The sequence below is a fragment of the Sminthopsis crassicaudata genome, chromosome 2 (assembly GCF_048593235.1).
Source record: "Sminthopsis crassicaudata isolate SCR6 chromosome 2, ASM4859323v1, whole genome shotgun sequence".
NCBI lineage: Eukaryota > Metazoa > Chordata > Mammalia > Dasyuromorphia > Dasyuridae > Sminthopsis > Sminthopsis crassicaudata.
Genome location: NC_133618.1, coordinates 187,656,378 through 187,682,060, shown reverse-complemented (window position 1 = coordinate 187,682,060; position 25,683 = coordinate 187,656,378). Strand labels below are relative to the sequence as shown.

General features: G+C 34.3%; 1 protein-coding gene across 6 annotated transcripts in view; it reads left to right on the top strand.

Moving 5' to 3' along the window:
- Positions 1–25,683, top strand: part of DLGAP2 (DLG associated protein 2) — a 1,171,101-nt gene that overhangs the window by 1,101,864 nt on the left and 43,554 nt on the right. For all 6 annotated transcript variants that reach the window (XM_074287975.1, XM_074287976.1, XM_074287974.1 and 3 more), the window contains one exon: positions 13,366–13,715. In XM_074287975.1, the coding sequence (XP_074144076.1) occupies positions 13,366–13,715 (350 nt within the window). The remainder of the gene's footprint in view (positions 1–13,365; positions 13,716–25,683) is intronic.

Sequence of the window (25,683 nt, the reverse complement as noted above, 5' to 3'; positions counted from 1 at the left end):
TGACAAGTTGAAGGTACTCTCATAACCCATTGGCATAAATTTCATCTGTTTTATGTCATTTACCAAATGAATGGGCCCTTCCAGTGTCAGCTTAATTTGTTATCCACACAAAAGTTTTGGCTGGAGCTCTTCTAATATATATTTAGGGATACTTGAATGAGTTATTAATTTTAGAGAAAAAGTTTTAATAAAAAGATCCTCTCCTCATCTTGTCTCAGTGATATCAGCTGTCATCATTTCTTCTCTGTTTGCATTTTTGTTTCACTTACACCAAACCCTAAATGTAGAAAATCAGCTTTCCTCACCATCAATCCATTTTCTTTAGTTCCATTGACTTACCTTTGGAAAGTACTGCTAAAATAAGATTAACTCATTTGATTCCAAACAGGTGTGTGCCTCTAGGAACTTGTACTTTATACATTTGATGTCTTTACAAATATTTATAGGTTGAGGCAGGGGTGGAAGGGGGAGAAATATTATCATCTGTATAAGTAACACCTAATATGAAAAATACCTGGACAGATGCAGATCAACAGCTTCTCATTAACTCCTGATCTTGGAGAACTTCCTGGGACATCAAGAGGCTTAATGATTTATCCAGATCACCCAAACAGTATGTGTCAGAAGGAGGACTGGAATCCAGGTCTTTTTGTCTCTGAAGCTGACCCTTTATCCTCTATACCCTATAGCCTTTAGAAACACATACAAAACACTTAAAATTTATCCAATCTTCTGGGTAAATAAGCTATTTATTCTACATGAATAATATTTCCAAATAGCTGTAGCTTGTCACTTTTGGCATTGATTTATTTAAGTGAAGATTTCATACCTTATACTCTCCCTTAGGGACTCTCAAGATCATCATTATGAATATTAATCAATTTAAGATTTTGCTTTTGTTATAAATAGCTATTAAAATGTATAAAGCTATTTGCTGCTATACCAAATGACCAGAGTGCTATACTTTTGCATTTCTCTATCTCCCAACTAAGTCTTTCTTCATGCAGTGATATCTTTTTTTTTAATCATGTCTAATTTACTTTGTAGCCAAAATTGTAACTACAATATCAGAAGGAGGCATGCTTCTATTCTGAGAGGAGTTGTCTATGTGGCCACTGATGTATCTTTCACAGTCCTCCAGTGTAACTATTGCAATCAGGACACTCCCAGAGAGGTTTCCATCGCTGCAGGAGAATTATGCAAAAACTCCTTCCCCATTATAAATAAACCTTTGTGATCTCTCTGCCTTTTCCTGCTATTCCAAATCTCTTTTCAGCATTTTGTGTTTTAAACTGGATTTCAATTTATATGTTCCCTTTTCCTTTTACTATTTGTACTCTGAGTCTAAGAGCAGAATGGAAAGCTTTGTTCCCTGTTGAAGGAATTAAATGCATGAACCAGCCAATAGGGAAAGGATTTGGAGAACAGGATTGTTTAATCATAAAATCAAATTATATCCTTAGACAATACATCACTGATTTTCTCAACCTAATGAAATATAGAACCATTTACATAATAGGCAACATAATGCTAGTTGCTTGTTTTTATAGCTACCTACATAGTGGCATTGATACTTTACCTTTGTAAACTCAAATAAATCACTTTTGTGAGTTTCAGTTTCCTCATCTGTAAAATGAAGTGGGTGAAGTACAGGATGTCTAATGTTTCTTCCACATCCTAAATCCTATGATACCATACTTGAAAAATCAGCAGTGAATTGTTATTCTCCAATTTGTACATGAGATTAACAACATACTTATTAAGCTGAAAGGGAATCATTAACCCTAGTCATAGCTTTTTTTTTTTATTTTGAAAAGAGTTTAATTAGTTATATCTTTTATCTTCATAGTATAAATTTAGTTTTTATTGATATTTTAACCAAAAAATACAAAATGTTTCTTGAATTTTTATCAATATTTTTCTTTGAATTTTCATCAATATCTATATCCTGTGAATCAAAAGCTTTTGATAGCATTGATTTTCATTATCCTCTTTTCGTAAGAAGGATTGTTGTATACAAGATCAGAAACTATACTTAGAATTGTAACATATCTCTGGGTTCACATTCCCACCTTTGACACTTACTAGCTATGTGACCCTAGAGAAATCATTTGTCTTTACTGAGCTTCAGTCTCTACATTTATAATATGAGGACAATAATGGTACCTGTTTTGCAGAGTTTTTATAAGGCTTAAACGAATTACAGGAGGTAAGCACATGTGAAGAATAAGATGATACATTCCACTGGGGACATGGTAAGTTTGAAATATGTCATACATCCAGATGAAGATGTTAGATAACATTTTTATTCAGTTTTTTGGACTAAAGATGGGGAAAATGAAGCCCAGAGAAGACAATATTTGAGATAAATAATGAAATAAGAAATATAAATAGGAGATGTTGTAGAAGACAGAGAGAAACAGTTACTGACAGAGAAATAATAAGTGATGAAATCATGTCCATGAACCCACGTGGATGATATCAATAATATCAAGGTCAAAACTGATCTTTTGTTTTTTTAACATAAGTACTAATTCCTGGATTACTGGCATTTATGATTTGGGTTTCTTTACCCATTATTTCCTTTGATTCCCAAATAACTGATAACAAAAATGACTAGATATAAATGGTCATTTTTGAAGATTTCTAATATTTTTACTAAAGGGGAAAAGAATGAGGGTTTATATAATGCCAAGTTTGTGTCAAATACTGGGCTAAGCACTTTTAAAAAGATTTTCTCATTTTCTTCACAACAAAGCAGTTATTATCACCATTTTACTGTAGAGGAAACTGAGGCAAAAGCTAAATAATTTGTTCAAGGAGACATAGCTAGTAAGTGTCTGAGGATGGATTTAAATTCAAATCTTCCTGACATTAGGCCTTGGACTCAATCTATTATGCAACCAAGTGCCTCTGAATATACTAAGTGTCATATGATTGTATTCATGGGTGATCTTCCAAAAGAACTATTGAATGAAATATACTGCTGATATTTATTCAAAAGTATAAAATTGTCTCATGAAGAACCTAAGACACATATACACATTGCATGCTTCACACCTCTGATACATTCATCAATTCTGACTATGATAAAAAAAAATCTGGAAAGTTTCATAATATTAAACAGATCTTGCCAATGCTTATTAATTTACTTACCAGAAGCCTTCTAGAAAGTTTGAAATACTGGGCTAGAGACCATAGCATCTCATAAGATTTAGAACAGAAAAAAAGCCTTAAACATCATAGAATCCAACATCCCGTTTTATGAACCAGGAAAATGGAGTTCTAGGAATGAAAATGTGTTTGTCCAAGATCAAGCAGAATTACACTTTGAATTGTCTTTTAACACCATAGCATACTGCTTCATCTGACTGTACTTAAAAAAGGTATTTTTGGCAGTGATTAATACATCACAATTTACATTCCAAATGTCTTTCCATCATTCATCCAACAGATATTAATGCTTATATATGTTGTGTTATATACAAAACACTATGATAGAGGGAGGGGTGAGATAAGGGAGAGCTAAAACTTTAGAGAAAATTCCTAGACTCAAAGTCAGGGAGAAGAAACTGCCATTCTCCCTTAAAACTGGTGTGATCTTTAATTGTATAAATAAGATCCTTTTCATATTCATTTGTTTTTTTAAAAAGTTTTCAAAATGTCTAATGTTCTTTGGTTGCTAGATCCAATTGTCTCAGAACATACTGTAATAGTCTTCCTCAACAGCTGCAGATGCCACAGATGAATTGTTAGCATAAAGTGGTGTGTCATCTTTTTTTTTCCCCTTTTCTCCATCCAGATGGTTGATCATTGTGCAAAGAAAGAGTGGTGATTAAATATTACCATTATTTGGCTAAAACTGAACAAAATTGTCACAATCCAAATTTTAGGGTCCACAATGCATTAAGCTACTCTGCACTTAGCTATGTTGGAGAAAGGGGGAGAAATGTTTTATGGAGCTTTTGGAAATGTTGTAAGCTGCACAGTAATATACTGAATAATGCAGAAATACTGAATATATAAGAATTACAATAATATAATTCCCTCTCCTATACCTTAGCAAAAAAAACTCAGGAAAATATTATCTAATATAATTATACAGGTAGGTGACTATATGAAGGTTTTAACTCAATTTACAGTTACTCAGTAATTACATTACTTTGGAGGGCACACTAAAGAAGCAGATACAATAAATGAAATTTCCTCTGACCTGTCTAAGGCTCTTTATTATTTGTTACATTTGAATAGTATTTTGGATGCAGACATAACAAAATATGTTATAAATTTTCTTGTGCAATTATTTTTGTAATTTTTTTTCCCCTGAGGTGATTGGGGTTAAGTGACTTGCCCAGGGTCACAGAGCTAGGAAGTGTTAAGTGTCTGAGACCAGATTTGAACTCAGATTCTCCTTACTTCAGGGCTGGTGCTCTATTTACTACGCCACCTAGCTGTCCCTTTTGCTTTTATTTTTTAAAACATTTTACAGTTATTATTTCTATAAGTTTATAGTTTTATAGTTGTTATTTTTAAAGAAGTGCAGTGCCTCCTGACAGAGAGGTATCAGACTCAAAGGTGCAAGCTCATAAATTTTGAAGGCATGAGCAATATGGGAATTTGTTTTTTTTGATTTTGTTATATAAATTTTATTTCCCTTCTTTTTTTCTGATGGGGGAAGATGGAAGAAAAAGAAAATATGAATTAATTGAAAAAAATTTGATTTTAGAAAAAAGGAGATGAGCTTCTAATAGATATAAAAGAATAATATACTATAATTTCCCAAATCTATTCAGCATTGATCTGAACTTGCTTATTTACATATTGTACTCCTTTTTTAGAATATGAAATCCATGACAGTAGGAACTAGTTCTTGTTTTCTCTTTGAATCCCTAGCAGGTCTAATAAATGTTTTATATATCTTTACTGCTTTGGCTTGGCCAAAACTTTCACTGAACTGTTATCTATTATTTAAAGTAGAACAATGTTGAATTGGAGGAGAAATGAAACTTATTTTTGGAAAAATATCCAGAATTAAAATTTTTAAAAGTAAAATTTAAGGAATTAAGAGAGATATATGTCACAATAGAAAGAATATTTGATTTGGAGTTAAAGTCAGAGGATTTGGATATAAATTTCTAGTTCTGCCACTTGTGATTCATTTAACACCTGGTTTTCAGTTTCTTCATCTATAAAATAAGAATATTGGGGTAGTTGATTGCAAAGGCAGTTTCTCAGTAATGTACTCTAAGAGTTTACTTTCTAAATGACATAGATATGCTTTCTCATTCATTTATTCAACATTTACTAAATGTCTACATGGGTAATACAAATTCAGGTATCAAAGGCAATAGAAAGTTTAGAGCCTTGACCTTCTATAATGGCTTCTAGACATTAGACTAGAACTATATGCAGGTCCATTATCTGGGTGAAACAGGAGTTTTTACTCCTTTTGTGGTGAAAAAATCCCCATCAATTTGTGGGGAAGAGACATTTTACAGCAGATAGGATTACAAATCAGCACTTCGGCTTTTTAGGCAGGGCTGCTGTTGAAGGCCTACCTGCACTTTCACCAGTTCCTATTCAGTGGAAGACTGATTCACCAGTGTGGGTAGAACAGTGGCCCTTAAGAAGTGATAAAATTCAGGCCTTATTAGACATAGTGAATGAACAACTTGACCAAGGACACTTGTGGCCTTCTCTAAGTCCTTGGAATTCCCCAGTATTTGTGGTGAAAAAGAAATCTGGGAAATGGAGGATGTTAACTGATCTAAGAAGAGTAAATGAACAGATGGAAACTATGGGAACTCTTCAGCCTGGACTTCCATCTCCTACTCAGTTGCCAAGAGAATGGTCTCTATGGGTTATAGACATTAAGGATTGTTTCTATTCTATCCCTCTAGATAAAGAGGATATGAAAAGATTTGCTTTTTTAGTGCCTAGTGTTAATTTGGCTGAGCCTTATAAAAGATATGAATGGACAGTTTTGCCACAGGGAATGAAAAACAGCCCTACTATGTGCCAAATGTATGTTGCTGCTGCTCTTGCTCCAGTGAGAAAAGCATTTCCAAAAGTAATATTGTTACATTATATGGATGATATTTTGGGATGTGCACCTAAGGAACAAATGTTAGAAGCATGTCTACAAAAGACCAAGGATCTTGATGTTAGTCAGGTTGATTCAACCTCAGGAACAGTAAAGCCTAATTACATTTCTTTCCATCATCATAGAAAAAATCACCATTGCCTCTTCTTTCATCTGCTATCAAAGTAAACTGAGTTCAGTTTATGCTAAAGGTGATATTAGATTAGATAAAGTATTAATTAAGGCTTAATATATGCCAGGCACAAGATTTGGTGCTGGGAATAAAAATACAAGCAAGAAGAAAAAATACAAGCAGAAAGTCTTTGCCACTTTCAGTGGGGCTTCATTTTAATGGAGGAAGATAATATAAAAGGGACATGAAAAACTAGGAAATAAGACAAGGTAGAAAATTCAAGATCATCAAGAGTGGAATTAAGTAGAAATAAGCATAACTGATGTGGACATTTCCTCAAATGTAAGTTATAAGGAGGAAATTACACATCCAAGGAAAAGGCTATAGGGGTACATGCATTTCTAACATGAAAGACAGCTGGGACAAAGGTAAGAGTTCAGAAAGCCAGGTACAAAAGTTTATGATCTATTTAATTAAATAATTGAGAAAATATATATTTCCCTAGTCTCTTCAGCAATCTGTTGGAAAGATCTGTATTCCCTTTTCATTAGCAGTGGCAGAATGAAATAAAAAGTACTTACTTCAGGACTCTTAAGGACATTATTTTCAGCAAGGATATCCTCTCTATTAATGTATATTGCAATCCCACTTCAACATCATAGATTATTTTTGAGTTGCTGTGTCCCTAGAATTCTATTCATGAATCTCTTGGAAGGCTCATCCTTAGACAATAGATTAAATAGTCAATCACCACATCTATATTCAAAAACTCTACATATTTCCATTACTTTGAGAGCCACGGTCAGCTCCATATCACAGTGAGGCACTGGAGAAAAACTCTAATGCAAGAAGGTGACAATATGAGATAGTATTGTATTTTTCTATAAGAAAATCAATAGCATCTGCTGGGCAATTTATGTAAACAAAAAGCTGTCTTAATCGTGGTTTGCCCAATTTTTTTAGATTAATTTAAATTAAATAAATTTGGTATGATTCACAACACAGATATGAAAAGGAAACCTCTGAGAATACCTAAGTATTAATGAAGATAACTAGGAATGAATGTCTGTTGAATTCATTGTTTAAATTTTCTAGACAAATCTCTATATGATTCCATGGCATTTCAGTTGTTCTTGTCTGAAAATTTTGTTATAATAGTCACCATATGTTTCATTGTTCACTCCTGAGAGGAGCACAGCTGGCAAAATATATTACCTTAGTCATTTCCATGATGCCCTATCTACTCAATCTTAAGGTTTTGAATGAAGATGAGTATAATTTTCATAATATATTCTTTTTTCCTCTGCAGTGCCTTTTAATATTACTTTTACGCAAGGATGGTACAGACAATTTCATCAATATGATTGTTATTGCTTAAGAAAAACACAACTTCATTAACTTTGCAATAATATCTGGGGTTTTATCCATAGCATCTATTAGCAATTATATTTTGAAAACTAGAGATGTCTATATTTTGTTTCATCTGTAACACTAACTCTGGATGTGTGATAAAAGGATAAAGAAACATTCTTTAGTGAATGAGGCATCACTAATTGATTAACATAAAGATAATTACTTATATTTCTAATACTGTTGCATAAAAGACTCATTAGGTGTTTTTTTTTTTTGGTTTGTTTTTTTTTTTTTTTTTTTACCAATAAGATTGCTTCATAATTTTTCTTCTGTATTTTACCCATTTGGGAGAAATTAAATTATATAGGTGTCAGGTAAGTAAATTTTAAAAGTTTAATGAGGAAAAAGGGGGGGTGTCTGTTTGCATTACGTCTGATGTCACTAAGTTCAGAGTATTTTGAGACAGTTCCTACACTAATAAGGTAAGAAATAAGTGAGCATTATCATATCTGAAAGCCAAAGACATCTTTAGTGACAGAAGGTATTTTAGAAATCATTTAGTTGGAATATTTAAATGGTACAGTTTTGAAAATCAGGAGGAATAGAGTTCAAATTCAGCCTAATACTTAATACTTAGCCAAGTGACCCTGGGCAAGTCACTTAATCACAAATGCCTTGCCAAAAAAATCATTTAGTCAAAACTTTGTAAAAAGAGATTTAGGGACTAGCCACAATTCACATAGCTATAGGGATAGAGCCAGGACTAGAGCTCTTGTCACGATCTCCTATATAATTTTGTCACCTTATTTTTGTATCCGCAGAGACCTTTAAAGATGTCTGAGGTGTAAGCCCTGTGTTTTACCATCAGTTTTGTACTTGATTCAAAAATCTAAGTGTAATATCATGGTGACACATAGAAAAAATACAAAGGTTATATCTCTATAAAACCAGTGGGAAAATACTTAAGGATTTTATAAAAATCATTAGAAATTAGTCACATTTTAGTATGGAAACCATCTTCAATGACTCATTCAAGCCTGGTGAATTCCTAAAAGTTATATGTCAAAGACTAGCTTTCAGAAATATAAATTCTTCTCCTTTCTACCCTAATAAAATCCATAAGTTGATTGGTAAGAAATAGAGAGTGGTTTGTCTGATCTGAGTTTTCATCTATCTTGTCTCTCCCAGATCCCATTAATCAATATCAAAGATTTTCTTTGAAGTCGTCATATCCTTTTGGGGGCATATTTTAAAGAACTTGGAATATATTTTATCTATTCTTGACTTTTTAGAAATCAGTAAGAAATAGAAATAATGGTTGTGGAAATGGTCCCACTAAATTACTGAGTCACACTGATCATACTGAAATTGTACAAAACTAGATAATAAGCTTATTTTTAATATTTAATATTTTATTTTACCCCCAAATACATGAAAGCTATCTTTAACATTTTTTAAAATGTTGTTCCAAATTCTTTTCCTCCTTTCCCTACCCTTACTACATTCAGAAGGTAAGCTATTTTATATAGATTATAATCTTTTGTAGAAGAAAACGCAAAAAAGAAGAAAAAGAAAGAGAGAGACAGGGTGAAAGGGAGAGAGGAAGAGAGTGAGGAAAGGAAGGACAGAAGGAGGGAGGGAGGGAGGAAAGAAGGGAAGGAGGGAAAGAATGATGGAAGGAGAGAAGGGAAAGAGAGAAGGAAGGAAGGAAGGAAGGAAGGAAGGAAGGAAGGAAGGAAGGAAGGAAGGAAGGAAGGAAGGAAGGAAGGAAGGAAGGAAGGAAGGAAGGAAGGAAGGAAGGAAGGAAGGAAGGAAGGAAGGAAGGAAGGAAGGAAGGAAGGAAGGAAGGAAGGAAGGAAGGAAGGAAAGAAAGGAAGGAGGGAGGGAAGGAGGGAGGGAGGGAGGGAGGAGGGAGGGAGGGAGGGAGGGAGGAAGGAAGGAAGGGAGGAAGGAAAAAAGAGAAAAAGAAAAAGTATCCTTTGATCTGTATTTTGGTACACTTAAGGACAAGGTTTATATCTTATACTTATTTGTATTTCCTATAATAACAAGCATAATATTTTGCAAATAAGGAATTACAGAGTAAATAATTACCAACTAGTTAATACTGGGGAAGTCAGACACTAGAGAAGATGGTTTTAGATGTTTTTGGTTTTGTTTTTCCTTTCTGAGCAGGAAAATTTGCTTTGTGCTAAAGAAATAAGTATTAGACTGTCACTTGTTTCAATGTTACTTTCTCATTTTCTAACTTTATAGGTTACCTTTTCAAGGTCTCATTTAAAATATCCACCTCTCAATTTCTTGACAATCTCTAGTCCTTGAAATTAAAATTTATATACTTTGCTCATCATAGTGATCTTTTATAAACATTGGGGGCTGAATCGTTTTGAATTTTTGAAATGACATACTATGCCTATTTTTATAATCCCTTGTTTTCCATTTGTAGTAGGAAGAAAAAGCTAGTTAACTAAAGAATTATGTAGCTACATGGATGGAGAATCAAAAACCTGTAACTAATCATCTTTTTTTCTGATTGGTTGAAAATGTTTGTGCTTAGAAGAATGAATTGTCCATGGTGGACATCCTAGGTGGAGGAATCCCAAAATTAACCCAAGCATATTCTAAACCCAATATGTCATTTCATCTGTAAATCTCAAAGAAAAATGGCAAGGGGCTCTCAGTCTAGATAGGCCTGTCAATTCATGCTATCCCTGTAGAGTCTTTCTCTATAATTATATTAGAAAGCTTAGGGACTGAATAGATTTCCTCTAGTTTTTCTAAATTGACATTTACTCATGTACCTTAGGAAATATATTTCTTATACTGAGGTATAGAGAGTCACAGTCAGTGGGTAACTCTGGGTAAAGTATAAGACCCTTCAGCCCAGAGGGAACCTGCTAACAATGTCTGGTTCAGCTCCCCATCTCCCCCTAAAGGCTCTCAGCCTTCCTGAGAAGTCAGGGGGCAGTGACAACCTGTGGTGAGATTGAAGCAGAGTGATACCAGGTGGCAAACTACATACAATAACAAGTTGTTTAGGTGGACCCACGTGTGCAGTGTTGTTTTTGTTATATTATATAAAGAAGAAAGTCCTTGAAATAAGCAGACTCCATTTTTCCACCATCCTTGGGAGTCCCACCTCATCACTTCTCTACTATAACAGAATATTTAATCACCCCAGTGTGGAGCTATAGAAAGCAGGACACATCATTGAGGATTTTAAGAGAAAGGAAGAAAGAAAAGAAAAGAAAGAGGGAAGTGGGAACTAAGACCAGCACACCTAGAGAAGGGAGTGATAACTAAGAAGCCATCTTTCTTTGACTGAAGAAATGATGCATGATTCGCAACTTCCTAACAATAGCAATCCCAAAGTAGAATGGGTTGATTTGGAAGGTAGTGGGTTCCTCACATCAAAAGTTTTGAAATAAAAGCTGAATGATCATGTCAGAAATTCTAATTGAATGGGGCAATTAGGTGGCGCAGTGGACAGAGCACCAGCTCTGAAGTCAGGAGGACTTGAGTTCAAACATGACCTCAGACACTTAACACTCCCTAGCTGTGTGACCCTGGGCAAGTCACTTAACCCCAGCCTCCAAAAAAAAAATTTTTTTTAAATAAATGATTGTTATGTTAGTAGTCTTACAAAGTTGTTTAGAGATAGTTAAAGGTTGTGATAGGGATAGTGACTTGCCTATGCTGCTATTTGAAAAGGCAGAACCTGAATCCAGATCTTTCTGACTCAAGGGCTAGACTGCTAGCCCTTTTGCTACTCCAGTTTACCCAAAAGATTAAGAAAATAGTGGAAAAACTGTTTAAACATTTAAAAACTAAAATTTTGAAATTTCATGGATTTGCATATTTATTTGTATTGTATTTCTTAATCCTCATGATACTTTCTCTGAAAATGATTATAGGCTATTCTTACTCATCCTTTTTTCAGACTTGAAAGCATAAAGAACCAGCAGGATGTCTATGTAGTCGTCCTCCTGTCTCTCAATATAACAAACAATCCTTAGACATCTACAATTCATCCATGCTGGTACTTTTTCCTTGGATTATAGTGAAGAGTTTTTCATTACTGCTTAAAGAGTACTTCATTAAACTCTTGCTTTGAAGATGAAACAAAAAAACCTATTGCAGTGTAAACTAATTTGAGAACGGAAGAGAATGCTAAAGCTTCCAAAATAAGTATATGCCCATAGCTTGAAAGATCTGTTAAATAAACCTAATGGAAATAAAGCATATTTATCAGATATGGGTGCTTATAACTCCTTAGCTTGGCTTCTTGGGAAATTGATATACTGTCAGATAATAAAAGCCAATCTTTCCACTTTTATCTCACACTTATCCTGTTGGTGAACCCTTCAGCCAAAATGATCAGCTTGACATTGTTCAAACACATGCTAAAAATCTTTCCCTTTTCTATGCTTTTACTTATGATGTACCCTATTCCTGAAATGTTTTCTCTTTTAAATGCTCCTGTTGTGATATCCATTGTTCATGGTCAAACTCCTTCCTGAGGAAATCCTTGATCCCAGACACTGAAAGTGCCTTCTGCACTTAACATTATCTAGATTTTCTTTTCTTTTATTTCCCTTCCCCATCCACCTTGGATAGGTGCCCTATTCAAAGGAGTATAAATTTTGATCACTGAAACCTCTAAGGATATATAGGAGTTTTCCAGCCATGACTGACTAAACTTTAAACTCACAACACTCTGTCTCTTTCTGATTGACCAACAATAGATCCCTTTGTTAGGGCACTGACTGCCTCAGAGTGAATGTAAATAGCAATTACTTCTGTTTTGGCCAGAAATTAAGATAGATTTTTTTTCTCTGCCTCATTTTTTACCTAGTCTTAATCACTGATTAGGTGTTGCCTCAGTCAAACTGAGACCTGTTGAAATCTTTAACAGGTAAAGTCCCCCACTGAATCCAGGGCTATCTCTAGTCATCCTGATCTTTATCTCACCACTGGATCCGGATGGCTCTGGAGGAGAAAGTGAGATGCTGGTAACTTGGCACAGCCCCCCTCACTTAAATCCAATTCATTTGTATCTCACTGAATCACTTAATTGTACTCTTTGAGAATGAAGGACAAACAACAACAATATTTATACTATTTATATTATAATTATGATAATGGGTATATATATCTTACCTGTGTATAGTGCAGTTACTGGATGTGTAAAGATGTCTTATTTTCTCAAGGTAGACCATAAGCTCTATGAACTCATGAATTGTATTTTATTAATATTTTATCCCTTACAATGCAAAATTTTCCATAAGATGGAAATTCAGTAGATTTCAAGAGTTAGGGATGGGAATGGAGGTAAAAGAGAAACTGAAAGTAGGTAAAATAATGAAAAACGTATCCCTATAGAGATAGGGTTATATACATTAAAGTCACTGTATCAGTTGTTTTTGTTTAACAATTTTTCTTTATTACAAGAGAAGGTTCAATTCAGAGGATTAAGGAGGGGGTGATGGTACATAATGATACAGAAGTGATTGTTATAAAAACAAAAAATATCAATAAACCTTATATTTTTTTAAAAGGGGAGGAGTATCTGATAGGTAACAGTGAAAATGGGCTGTATCTGTATAAAATTAAGCCTAGACAAAACTTTTTAAAAACATTTGCAATGCTGTTACAACTAAACGAAGTACCATTTTTCAGTTGCCTCATTTGCATATTATAGTTGCTGTAAAATTATGCAGAGCAGATTCTAATGTGGGAAAAGATCCACATTTCTATATTAACTTTGGTGGGTTTTTTTCCTTATTTTTTTCTCCAGCTGTATCATACACAAGTTATAAAAAGACACCACCACCAGTACCCCCTCGGACGACCTCCAAACCTTTGATTTCTGTCACTGCCCAGAGCAGCACGGAATCTACCCAGGATGCCTACCATGACAGCCGGACTCAGAGGATTCCTCCATGGCCACAAGATGGTCGAGGCTTGTACAATTCCACAGATAGCCTGGACAGTAACAAGGCCATGAATCTTGCCCTGGAAACAGCAGCTGCTCAGCGCCATGCCTCTGAGAGCCAAAGCAGCTCAGTTCGAACAAGTGACAAAGCTGTCCTAGTGACAAAAGCTGAAGAGTTCCTCAAAAGCCGGCGTTCCTCAATAGGAATTCAGGTAGCCTATCATTAACATATATTCTGTGATGAATTGCTTACCTTGGCTCTGTAAATAGCACCAAATGAGTCTCCAACTTTACTGATTCCTATAATCTCACAAATAATCCTGGGTGTATATAACATTCATGCTAATTCACACCATGATATAAAAGACAAGTGTTCACCTAGCATGCTTAGTGTAAAATGAATGAGTACATCTCAATAAGGTCTAAGATTAAGATGACATGGCAGACCAACAAGTAAATGGATTACTAGTATCTTTCTCTTCGTGTCTTTCAAATTGGTGACTTCTGAATTTCCCTTTTGGTAGATTATGACTGCTTAGAGATTCTGGATATTAGTGATTTAAGACGGCATAATATAATTGGCTCTTTTGTGATTTTATTTTTAAGCATCTAGCTTTATAAGCTGACCACCAATAAAAGAGAACAGAGATGATCTTTGATTATGAAGGGTCATATTACTGTATAGTAACTAGATGAGAAAGTGATTATAAAACTATTATGCTATAATTATAAAATGAAAGCGAACTCTAGCAAATTTGTTATCTAGCAATCCCAACAAATGAGGACTTTGGGCCACTAATATGGTTAAGAACCAATGATTACAAATAATTAACATCCTGAAATGATCACAAATATTTAAATTCACACTATTCAAAGTTATAATTATGTAAAATATAGTCATTGGCTCCTGTCCAACAGAAATATGTGTGCAAATTTAAATAGGATAAATTTATCAAGGAATTCAATATTGATATTAATCAGGACTTGGCTACAAATGTATATTTACAAGTTTTAAGATATGCCTATTTATACTTCAATTAATAGGATCTAAGAGACCTAGAGCTAAAGGGGACAGCAGAAGTCATCTAATTTAACATTCCATTAAATGGAAAGAGGAGTGATTTTAGAAGTGAGAGGAGCAGAGTTCAAATCCTATCTCTAATACTTACTACCTTTTTGGACTTGGTTAAATTGACTTAATAGCATAAAGCCTCATTTTCTTCACATGTAAAATGAGAAAGTCAGATTAGCTGATCCTGGGGACCCTTCCAATTTTATATCTAGGATCCTATGAACAGAAGCTGAATTCTGTTGTGTAATATAGTTGAAGAGTTTACACACAATCCAGGTAAGTTGAAAACTGCTATTCAAAAATAATTTGCTGCTGAGCTTCTTCAAAAGCTAAGGATTTACTGTCTTTGATTCTACTCAATGTGCACCCTTTTCAGCTCACAACTTGTTCCTGATTTCTAATCTTATTAAATCCTCATTCTTACCTTCTATAAATCCTTCATACAGAAACATCCCAACATACTAAAGGCCTTTCTCTAAAGCTTCATGTATCTTGGCTACCAATACAACTTAGACATTGTCCATCTACCATCTCTCATTTTTACTAAGTGTACAATAGCATCTTCAGACAAGTAAAGAGTTACCCAAGGTCCACTGAGTCACTGTTCAATAGTCTATGAAGATATTACTTCATTATATTCAAAGTAAGAAACCCTACAGAACTGAATCATACATTTGGGTTGTTCCAAAATAAGGAGGTAGAATAGATTTACACAGATTTACACATAGATTTACAAAGACCCTGTGCAAATCTATCCTGCCTTATATGTGTGTGTATGTATATGTGCAAGTGCATATATAATAGGGTACATAGAGTAGATATTCATTTCCAAACAGATCATAATCATTTAATTTTATCCCAGACAAATATTAGATTTTATCTATATACACACGTTTGTTGATAAAACTCTAAGTTAGCACAACTCACACTGGCTTTTTCTTCTTACCTTCCTAAGTAGCCTATATCCAGCAGAAAGCATTTTGAATTACTATCTTCCCAATTCATGGAAGATATAAACTGGAAATGCTGCAAATTGAGAGAGAAAATAAAGATAGAAAAACAGAGACGAAGAGAATATTTTAGCTTAAACTAGTGTTATTAAAGGAGGAACTAATTGTATGAGTAATAGACTGAACACTGAATTGGAGATCTGAATTCAAGTCCTATTTCTACCTATACAATCTTAGTACAGTAACTTGGGCAACCTACATCTTCATTGTGATCCATTGGTTCTTCTTTGGCAAATTAAAAGGTTTAGAGTAGCTAGAAAGAACTTTCATTATGCACTGATGATCAAGGGATTCATATTTGACCAGTAAAAACATTGCAGGGAATGGCTGCTCTAGCACTAGGTGTAGGACTGAGTTAACATTTGGCAACTCCAACAGTTCTTGATCACAGTTCCAGGGCAGAGAGGAGTGCTTGGAGTTGCAAGAGAATAAGGGCCTCAGTTCCAAGTTGCATTTTCAGGGAAGAGAGTTGTGATCAAGAGACCAGAGCATAGAGAAGTATAGCAGTGACCATACCTTTCCTCAGATTATACCATCTTGGAAGTACAGAAAATGTACAGACCTCATTCTATCAAAGCAAAAGAGCTTGAAATTTGGGACAGAGACTTCCCACCCCACCTCAACCCCCCATTCCCCAGAAATAGGCAAAGCTGCTCAACTAACATAAAGTCAAAAGTCAAGAAATTGGATGGAAAATTAACAAAAATTAAAGCAAAAAATAACCTGACCACAAAAGAGTATTAATGTGATTGGGAACTTAGAGGGTAAAGAGAAAACAATGATGTGAAAATATATTTTAAAAACAAAAGCATGAAAGAAAAATGCCAATTAGACAAAAGTCCAACAATAAGAATTCCTTGAAGAACTAAAGAAAAAGAATTTGTTTTAAAAGATCAATTAAATAATTGTTAAAACAGCAGTGATAAAATTTGGAAGAAGTGTAGAGTTCAAAAGCATGCCATTGGGACATCTAGTTTAACATAACCAAAAGAAATCCATGGATCAAAACTGGAGCCCAAGAATGAAACAAAGACAGGTTATATAGATTTGAGAGTCATAAGATCATAGCTATAAGTTTAATCCTCTCATTTTATAGATAAGGAAAATAAAGTCAGAGAGGCTGAGTTGCTCAAATTCACATAGCTGGTGTTAGAGTTGGAATTTGAACTCAGATACCATAACTTTAGCAACTAGATGGCATAATGAATAGAGTGCCAGACTTTAAATCAGGAAAGCTCATTTTACCGAGTTCAAATCTGGACTCAGAAGAGCCAAAATGGGGAAATTTATGCAACCTCTCTCCCAAACTACTCCAAATTCCTTTAAATAATGATTCTGAACAAATCTGGCCTTAGACACTTATTAGCTGCAAGGCTCTGGGCAAATTATTAAGCTTATTTGCTTCAGTTTTTCATGTGGAGCTGGAGAAAGAAATGGAAAACTCTCCAGTATCCTCACTAAGAAAACCCCAAATGAGATCACAGGCATGACTGAACAGAATAAACAACAACTCTGACTCCAAATCCAGCACGTTTTCCACTGTAGAATGCAGTGTCATCTGCATAGAGAAGATAATTGGACTCATGGGAACTCATGAGATCACTAAGTGAAAGATTACAGAGAGAAAAGAGAAAATGTGGTAGATATCCACAGTTAGAGAACGTGGCATGGATTTGTTGTTGTTCAGCAGTTTCAGTCTCATCTGACTCTTCATAACCCCATTTTAAGATTTTGTTAGCAGAGATACTGTAGTAGTTTGTCTTTTGCTTCTCCAGCTCATTTTATAAATGAGTAACCTAAGGCAAACGAGAACTAAAAGACTTGCCCAGAGTCACACAACTAGTAAATGTCTGAGGGCAGATTTGAAGTCCTCCTGACTCCTAGGTCAGTGTTCTATTCATTACTTATGATATGGATAATGAACCTTTAGAAAGAAAAGAAGAAGAAGAAGAAGAAGAAGAAGAAGAAGAAGAAGAAGAAGAAGAAGAAGAAGAAGAAGAAGAAGAAGAAGAAGAAGAAGAAGAAGAAGAAGAAGAAGAAGAAGAAGAAGAAGAAGAAGAAGAAGAAGAAGAAGAAGAAGAAGAAGAAGAAGAAGAAGAAGAAGAAGAAGAAGAAGGAGAAGGAGAAGGAGAAGGAGAAGGAGAAGGAGAAGGAGAAGGAGAAGGAGAAGGAGAAGGAGAAGGAGAAGGAGAAGGAGAAGGAGAAGGAGAAGGAGAAGGAGAAGGAGAAGGAGAAGGAGGAGAAGGAGAAGGAGAAGGAGAAGGAGAAGGAGAAGGAGAAGGAGAAGGAGAAGGAGAAGAAGAAGAAGAAGAAGAAGAAGGAGAAGGGAAGGAGAAGGAGAAGGAGAAGGAGAAGGAGAAGGAGAAGGAGAAGGAGAAGGAGAAGGAGAAGGAGAAGGAGAAGGAGAAGGAGAAGGAGAAGGAGAAGGAGGAGAAGGAGAAGGAGAAGGAGAAGGAGAAGGAGAAGGAGAAGAAGAAGAAGAAGAAGAAGAAGAAGAAGAAGAAGAAGAAGAAGAAGAAGAAGAAGAAGAAGAAGAAGAAGAAGAAGAAGAAGAAGAAGAAGAAGAAGAAGAAGAAGAAGAAGAAGAAGAAGAAGAAGAAGAAGAAGAAGAAGAAGGAGGAGGAGGAGGAGGAGGAGGAGAAGCAGGAAAGAGCAGTATCAAAAATATTTGGATAGGAGAGGATGGTCAACATTATCAAATGTTGCAGTAGTAAAGGATTATAAGGACTGCATGGGATCATCAGATTTAATAAGAGATCATCAGTAATGTTGAGGAGAGCTGTTTCAATTAAGTGATGAGATAAAAAACAAAGGGCTTAAAATAAAGTGAAAAGAGGAAGTAGAGATACTGAATGCAGATGAATGAATTTGTCTCAGGAAGGAAATAAAAGGATGTTACCTATAAACACTTGAGAGGTCCTGAAAATGTTGGTATTTACTCTTTTTACATAGCTTTTTTATGATATATAAATATCATATTGCTAATTTTTATGATATATACCACATAGAATTAATTCCAAGATTTAGAACAGAAGTAGAAATTGAAACCAGTAGGGTCTCCAGAGCCTGTATCTCCTTCATAATAGAACATGTTCTTTAATTGTAAGAATTTTTGTTGTCATTTTTCAGTTACGTCTAACTCTGTGAACTCATTTAGGATTTTCTTGGCAAAGAGACTAGAATGGTTTGCCAATTTCTTCTCTAGTTCATTTTATAGATGAGGAATCTAAGATAAACAGAGTTAAGTGACTTATCCAGGATCACATAGCTAGCTGAGAGTTAAACTCAGGAAGATGAGTCTATCTGACTCCTAGCCTAATGCTCTATCTACAGCACTACTTAGCTGCCTGGAATTACTAAAACAAATAAACAAACAAACAAAAACAGTAATTAAATGATCTACAGATAGAATTGTTGGGACCAAGATTAGCCAATAAGTTAGTCAAATAGCATTTATGGAGGAGTTATTATGTATCAAGGTATATGAGGTCTTCAGGGGAGAACTAGTACCTCTGATGTGAGGGCTACCAAGCTCTTTTCAAGCTCCTCATGTTTTAGTGTCCACCTGCCACACAGATCTCTTTTGTAGCTCAATAAAGCTGCAGCTTTTGTAATGACCACAGCACAGTAAATCATCTAAAGCTAAACCAGGTTGAGGATAATCTATAGACTTCAAACCTGTGGTGAGTTAGGAGGGCATCTACCCCAAGTATATGAAGTATATCCCTGGTGAGATAGGGAGATGTGAGTATTTTGTTTGGACGAGCTGTAAAGGTGGTAGCAGCAGATGCAATAGAGTGCTTAGAGTCTTGTCATACACGAAAGATGCCAAAGTCATTTATTTCATCCAGAGCCACCACCAATCCATCTTGAATTTTGTCTTGTCACTGGGCTCCAAAATGACTCTGGAAGAGTCAATGAGCCTGATGATTTTGTTCAACCCTGTCTCACTTAAATCCAATCAACTCACAAGTCAAAATATATCACTCACGCTGTCATTTTGGTTGTCTCTGAGCAAAAAAGACAAACAACAACAAACCATGTGCCACTAAGGTGATGGTAATACAAAGGCAAGCTAAAAGAAGTCTTTCTGAACGTGAATCAAAGCATAGTATTTTCACATTTTTGTTGTCATTTTTTTTTTTGCTTTTTTTTCTTTGTCTTGGTTTTTTTCCTTATTCATCTGATTTTCTTTTCTTTTTTTCTTTTTTTTTTTTTGCACAGCATGATGAATATGAAAATATGCTTGAAATAATGGCACATATTTACTGCTTTAGGGAGGGAAGAGGTAGTAGAAGAGGGAGAAAAATTTTGAATATAAGATTTTGCAAAGGCAAATATTAAAAACTATCTTTGCATGTATATGGAAAATAAAATATAATTAAATAATTAAGAAAAAGAAAAATGTACTTGAACTCAAGGATCTGACATTCTAATAGAAAAACAAACACATAAAAGCTGAAAAGGAAAGGGATGTAATGAAGAAATCCAGAAGTACATTTAGATGCGAAATGAAAAGATGGCTTTATGGGAACTTACTTTAAATAAAAATTCTGGGAGGAGTCCTTCTCTCTCTAATCAAAGAGGGTGGTAAAGAGTGCTTCCAAGACTTAATTAATTTTCCAAGATTGAGAAGTGTCTGGGGCATAATGAAGAAGTTCAGAGGTCTGGCAGATTCCTAGAGATAAGCCCTGTTGTTACACAATAATTTTGGATTTGTGGGTTTTGAAGGAACATAAAACTAAAGATTTGCTGTTCCAAACCACAAGTTTATCATCAACCGAAAGAAATGTATTCAAACAATAATAGTCATACCTTCCTGAGATATAGTATTCTCTTTTTTAAATCAAAAGAATATTTAACTTTAAAAATTTATCATTTCTTAAGCCTAGAGATCAACATCTTAGGACCACAGATTTAAAGATAGAAAAGAACTTAGAGATTATCCACTCCGTGCCTTTCATTTTAAATAAAAGAGAAGTGATATCCATATGACTTAAATTTTCCATGATAAAGCAGATAACACGTGGTCCAAGTTCTATGACTAATTCCAGAACTCCTTCCTTTATACCATACTGTCTCCCCTTACAGCAGGGATTCAAACCCCTGCTTTTGTATGGTGAAGCCTATTTATTCCTCCAACTAATGTTTTTAAATGCACAAAATAAAATACATAGGATTAAAAAGAAAGTTGATTAAAATGAAATTCATTTATTAACATGTTAAAAAATCATCACTATTCACTAATCACTAATAGAGGCAGTTTAATCATCACAAATCAATGCAAATGATATAAAGAAGATGGGATAGTAGGAGAAAGTTAGTGAAGGTCAAGTACTTAATGCTCTCATTATACTAATGATGTATGTAATTCATATCTGAATGTATGTTATATCCTTTCAAATATAATAGTCAATACCTTAGAACATCTATGATTTTCATCATGAGCCCTCTTTTGAGTAACAATTCATGAGCCTTTCATTAAAATTAGTTTTATAAGTTGCTGTGGAAAAAAAAAAAAAAAAAAAAAACAGAAGTTACCAACTAGTGGTAAATATATCTAAGTTGGTCTCTAGATGACAGACAAAAAAATCCATTATAGACTTATTCTTTAAACTATTCACTGCTTGGATGGAACTAGCTTATTCTCTGCTAGCATAGACTTTGAGAATTCAGAGTCACTCCAATGACATAGTAAGTGAACAAATGAGGAGCTAAACAAAGACTGCACTTAGTACCCAGTAACAAAAGTGCCTACACTCTCTTGAAAGCTTTTGGAATTTTGAAAACTTGCAAGGATTATCTTTGAAAAACATTTTGTAGAATCTGAGGTGGAAGGAACTTTAAAGGACATCCAGTCTGCTGTGTCCCTTCTACAACTTCCCTGTCAAGTAACAAGTTATTAAGTCTCTATTTGGAAACCTCTTCTAGGAGGAATCCACTACATTACAAGATACTCCTAAACAGCTCTGACATTAAGAACACACATAACAGCAAACATTTACATAGTGTTTATCATATACCAGGCATTGTTCCAAGAGCTTTAGAATTATTATTTCATTGTATTTTTACAACAGTCCTAGCAGGAGTGAACAATTAATGCCTCCACTTAATATCCTTCATCTGAAAATGAAGAATCTGAGGCAATAGAAATAGTTATTTGCTACATTTTAAAGTGGCTTGCCCAGGATAGTGTCTGAGACTGAATTTAAACTCAAGTCTTCCTGATTCCAGATCTGGCACTCTCCATTTCACTATCTAGCCCAACAAGCCTCCATTTCAAAAAAATAACATAGATTTTATACCTAAAATTTTCTTTGGGGATTTGGGGGATGTTGGTATTTTAGACCAGACTTGTGATGTCATTTTGCTTTTAAATTCTTAGTGTAGAAAATCTCCTTCTTATAGACCCTAAATCTTAATTCTATAATTTATAGGCCTAAAGAGTTTAGGATTTCTGAGAAAGTAAAACCACTTGCCCATGGCCATATAGCTAATATAGAACAGAAGTAAATCTTGAATCCAGGTCTTTCTGACTCTAGGACTATTCGTGTTACCTTCTCAGTGCTAATACTGATGATAAAAATAGTGAATAACAAGGTATTTTATGCTAAATTTTACCAATAATTTTTAAAAATTATGATTGTGGGAAGTCTTGAAAAGACTCATTTCCAAGAAAGGATATAGAATCTTCCTCTACTAAAATCTTAGAAAATGGTATAGAACTCTCTCTAAGATTGTTTCAGTGTTATCATGATTAGAGAAAGACTTGTTTCTTATCTGAGGATCAGCCTCTTTAAGTTTAGAAAGGCTTCTTCAACAAATATTTGGCTCTCATGTATTGAATTATTTTTGACCTCAGTAATTCATAAAACTTCGCTACAATACAGAGGGTCTGCTAGTAAAATCATAGAATTTTTACATAAAAAAGTAAATATGACCAATGGCAAGATATGAGCTTTAGAACCACTTGAAGTTCTTTTTTATTCCTCTGTATATGAATTGTTAACTTTACCAGTTTTAAAGGGGTCATTTATTTTAAGACTTTTGAGTTATTTAACTCAAACTCTCTTATTCCCATGAAATATGTTGAACTTATGTTCACTTGAAAAACAAAGGAAATCAGAGTGAAATCCACAAACATGCTATTTTTAAATTGATACAACATCCATAGATAATGACCTATATGTAAATGGATATTTTCAAAGGATTGACCCATCAGCAATGTGGCAGATAAATGCTACCAAATATAAAGAAAACCTGATTCAGGGAAAAAAAAAAAAAAAAAAAAAAAAAAAAAAAAGGTCAAGCCAAGCCAGTCAAGGCAGTGATTCTCTACAGAGGATGTATACAGGAGAACTTATAAAGGTAGAAATGCCAAGTCCTAACATCAACTAGGATGTAGGGAGTTTTTTTGATTAAAAAGTCAAGGATCACACTGTGGTTGGAAGCCTGGGTGACTGGATGAATAGTATTATCTTCAACAATATCAGGAATTGTAGAAAGGGGGTGTGAAAGATAATGAGATTTATTTTTTAATATATTGTTTTTTTATACCTTTGACACATTCAGTTCAAGATGTCTAAAGATGGTAAAAAACAAACAAACAAACAAAACACGGTGGCTTGATAGAGACCAGGAATGGCCATATAGATCTTGGAATAATCTTTACAGATATGATAACTGAACCCATGGTAGCTGGTATGATTACTAAGAAAGATAGTATAGAGAGAGAAAAGGAGAAGGTCAGGAAAGTCTGAAGAATAGTTTCATGAAGCTTAATATTCACTCACCATCAACAAAAATTAACTCAGTGTGGTGGATTTGTTTCTTTTCAATGATGAGGCAATTCTAGGAAATTCCAATAGATTCAGAATGGAGCTATATCCAGAGAGAAAACTATGGAGACTGAATGTTGATGAAAGCATAATGTTTTCACCATTTTTTTTGTTATTGTTTGTTTGTGTTTTTTTCCTCATGATTTTTTTCACTTTTGGTCTGATTTTTCTTATATAGCATGATGAATATTTAAATGTTTTTTTAAAATTGCACATATTTATCCTATTTTGGATTCCTTGCTATCTTGGGGAGGGGGGTAGACAAGGAGGAAGGAGAAAAATTTGGAACACAAGATTTTGCAAAAGCGAATGCTGAAAACTACCTTTGCATGTATTTAGAAAAATAAAACACTATTGAAAAAAAGTTGTCAAATAAACCCTTAACTTCCTAGCAGTGGACCCAGGACATCTTTGTTCTCTAAGCCCAGTTGTGAATCAAATGGGCTTTATGAGTGATATAATTTAGTAGAATGAGTTCTGAATGTGGTTTCAGAAGACTTATTTCTGAATCCTAGCTCCACTTTTTAATTACAGCTGTGATAAAGAGCAAGTAATTTTCCTCTCTGTGCCTCAACTTCCTCAACTGTAAAACTCTAAGATTCCTTCATCCCTATATCTCCTAAGAAGGCAGACTAAATATCACTAGCTACTAAACAACTGCCCTGGATATAAGAACACTTCATAGATACTAAATTAAGTGAAGAAAAACCAAGCTTTTTGACCTCCTTTATTACATTATAGATGAGTTCCTTTGGGACTATGAAGGTTTTGTTTGCCTCTGCTCACCACTATCCAAATCCTGGACAAAACATATGGGAGCTTATAAAATCTCTTTTAGGTTCATCAATGTAGATACTCTCCTGAGATTCCCACACAACTGATATGAGGCCTTCAGGAAGAAAATTTTATATGAGCAGGGAAAATTCAGATTACATAAAATAATGTAATTCTTTTATTGTTTATTTATTTTTATTATTATTATTTATGCTATTTATAGCCAAAGAATCACATTTTTTCCTCTCATTCTCACAGCCATTTGAAATCATGTTCTGCTACTTCATGATGATGGTAGTGATTTCATTCATAAGCAATCGTCTATAGCCAAATCCACTGTGAAAAGCATCTTGTATGCCTCCCTGGGGTTTAACAATGCACAGGTGAATCCACTTTAGTTTTCCTCCTCTTTGAAGTACCTACCCAACTTGAAGCTGCTGATAACCATGCCTTGGGCAGCCCTTGCCCAAAATTATTAGCTTCACTGTCAATCATTCTATCCAAGCTTTTTCAGCCACCTGTCAACCAGATGGGCCATAGAACAACTAGAGCAAGGAGTGCAAGAAGCTGCCTAGGCAGAAAGAGTACAGAAAGACAGAGTATGAATAAGATAAGATTGTTTGGAGGAAAGCACCACAGTGAGGGGGGGAAAAACATTTCTAGGGCTATATAAACCACACAAAAATTTATCAGATACTATCTTTGGCTTATGTTTTATAAGTTTCCAGCCTTTGGTATGTGCTATATAAGAGGACGAGGAGGAGGAAGATAATCATAATTCATATTTATATAGCATTTTAAGACATATAAAATGTTCTTTTCTTTAAAAAACATGGAATTTAGAATGCAAATATTATAATCCCCATTTCATATACAGAGAAATTGAGGTTCCAAAATGTTACATGGCTTTCCTGACTTTGCACAGATAGTAAGTACCTGAGGTTCAATGCAGATCCAGATTTTTGGAACACTAATCTTCGTGCTCTTTCAACTGTGCCAAGTTAGAATAAAAAAGCAAAATTCTTTATTTGAAAATGATGGATTTGTAAAATGTGAAAACAATTCTTAAAAATCATGAAACAGTTCTCAATTATTTCTTTCAAAAAATCATTATTTCAGTGGTAAAGAAAAGATTAATAAAAGCATATTTATACAAATATAGGTCATTTCCTTATCTTTTTATAACTATGAAAGTTATATTCTCCTAGATAAGCTACATGAAATAGAAATCCAAGGGGAGCTCATTAAAAATACAAAAACAAAAGACAAAGGAACAGAAACTGCTCAAAGAAAATATGTACATACAAATACATACATATATGTATGTCTGTCTATGTGTATCTCTTTCTGAGTGTGTTTGTATGTATGTATATGTGCATACACACACACACACACACACACACATATAAATATAGATATATCAATTCAAGAAGTTGGGGCCAGAGACCTAGAGACAGAATGACACTGATATTTAGAGTTGAAGTTA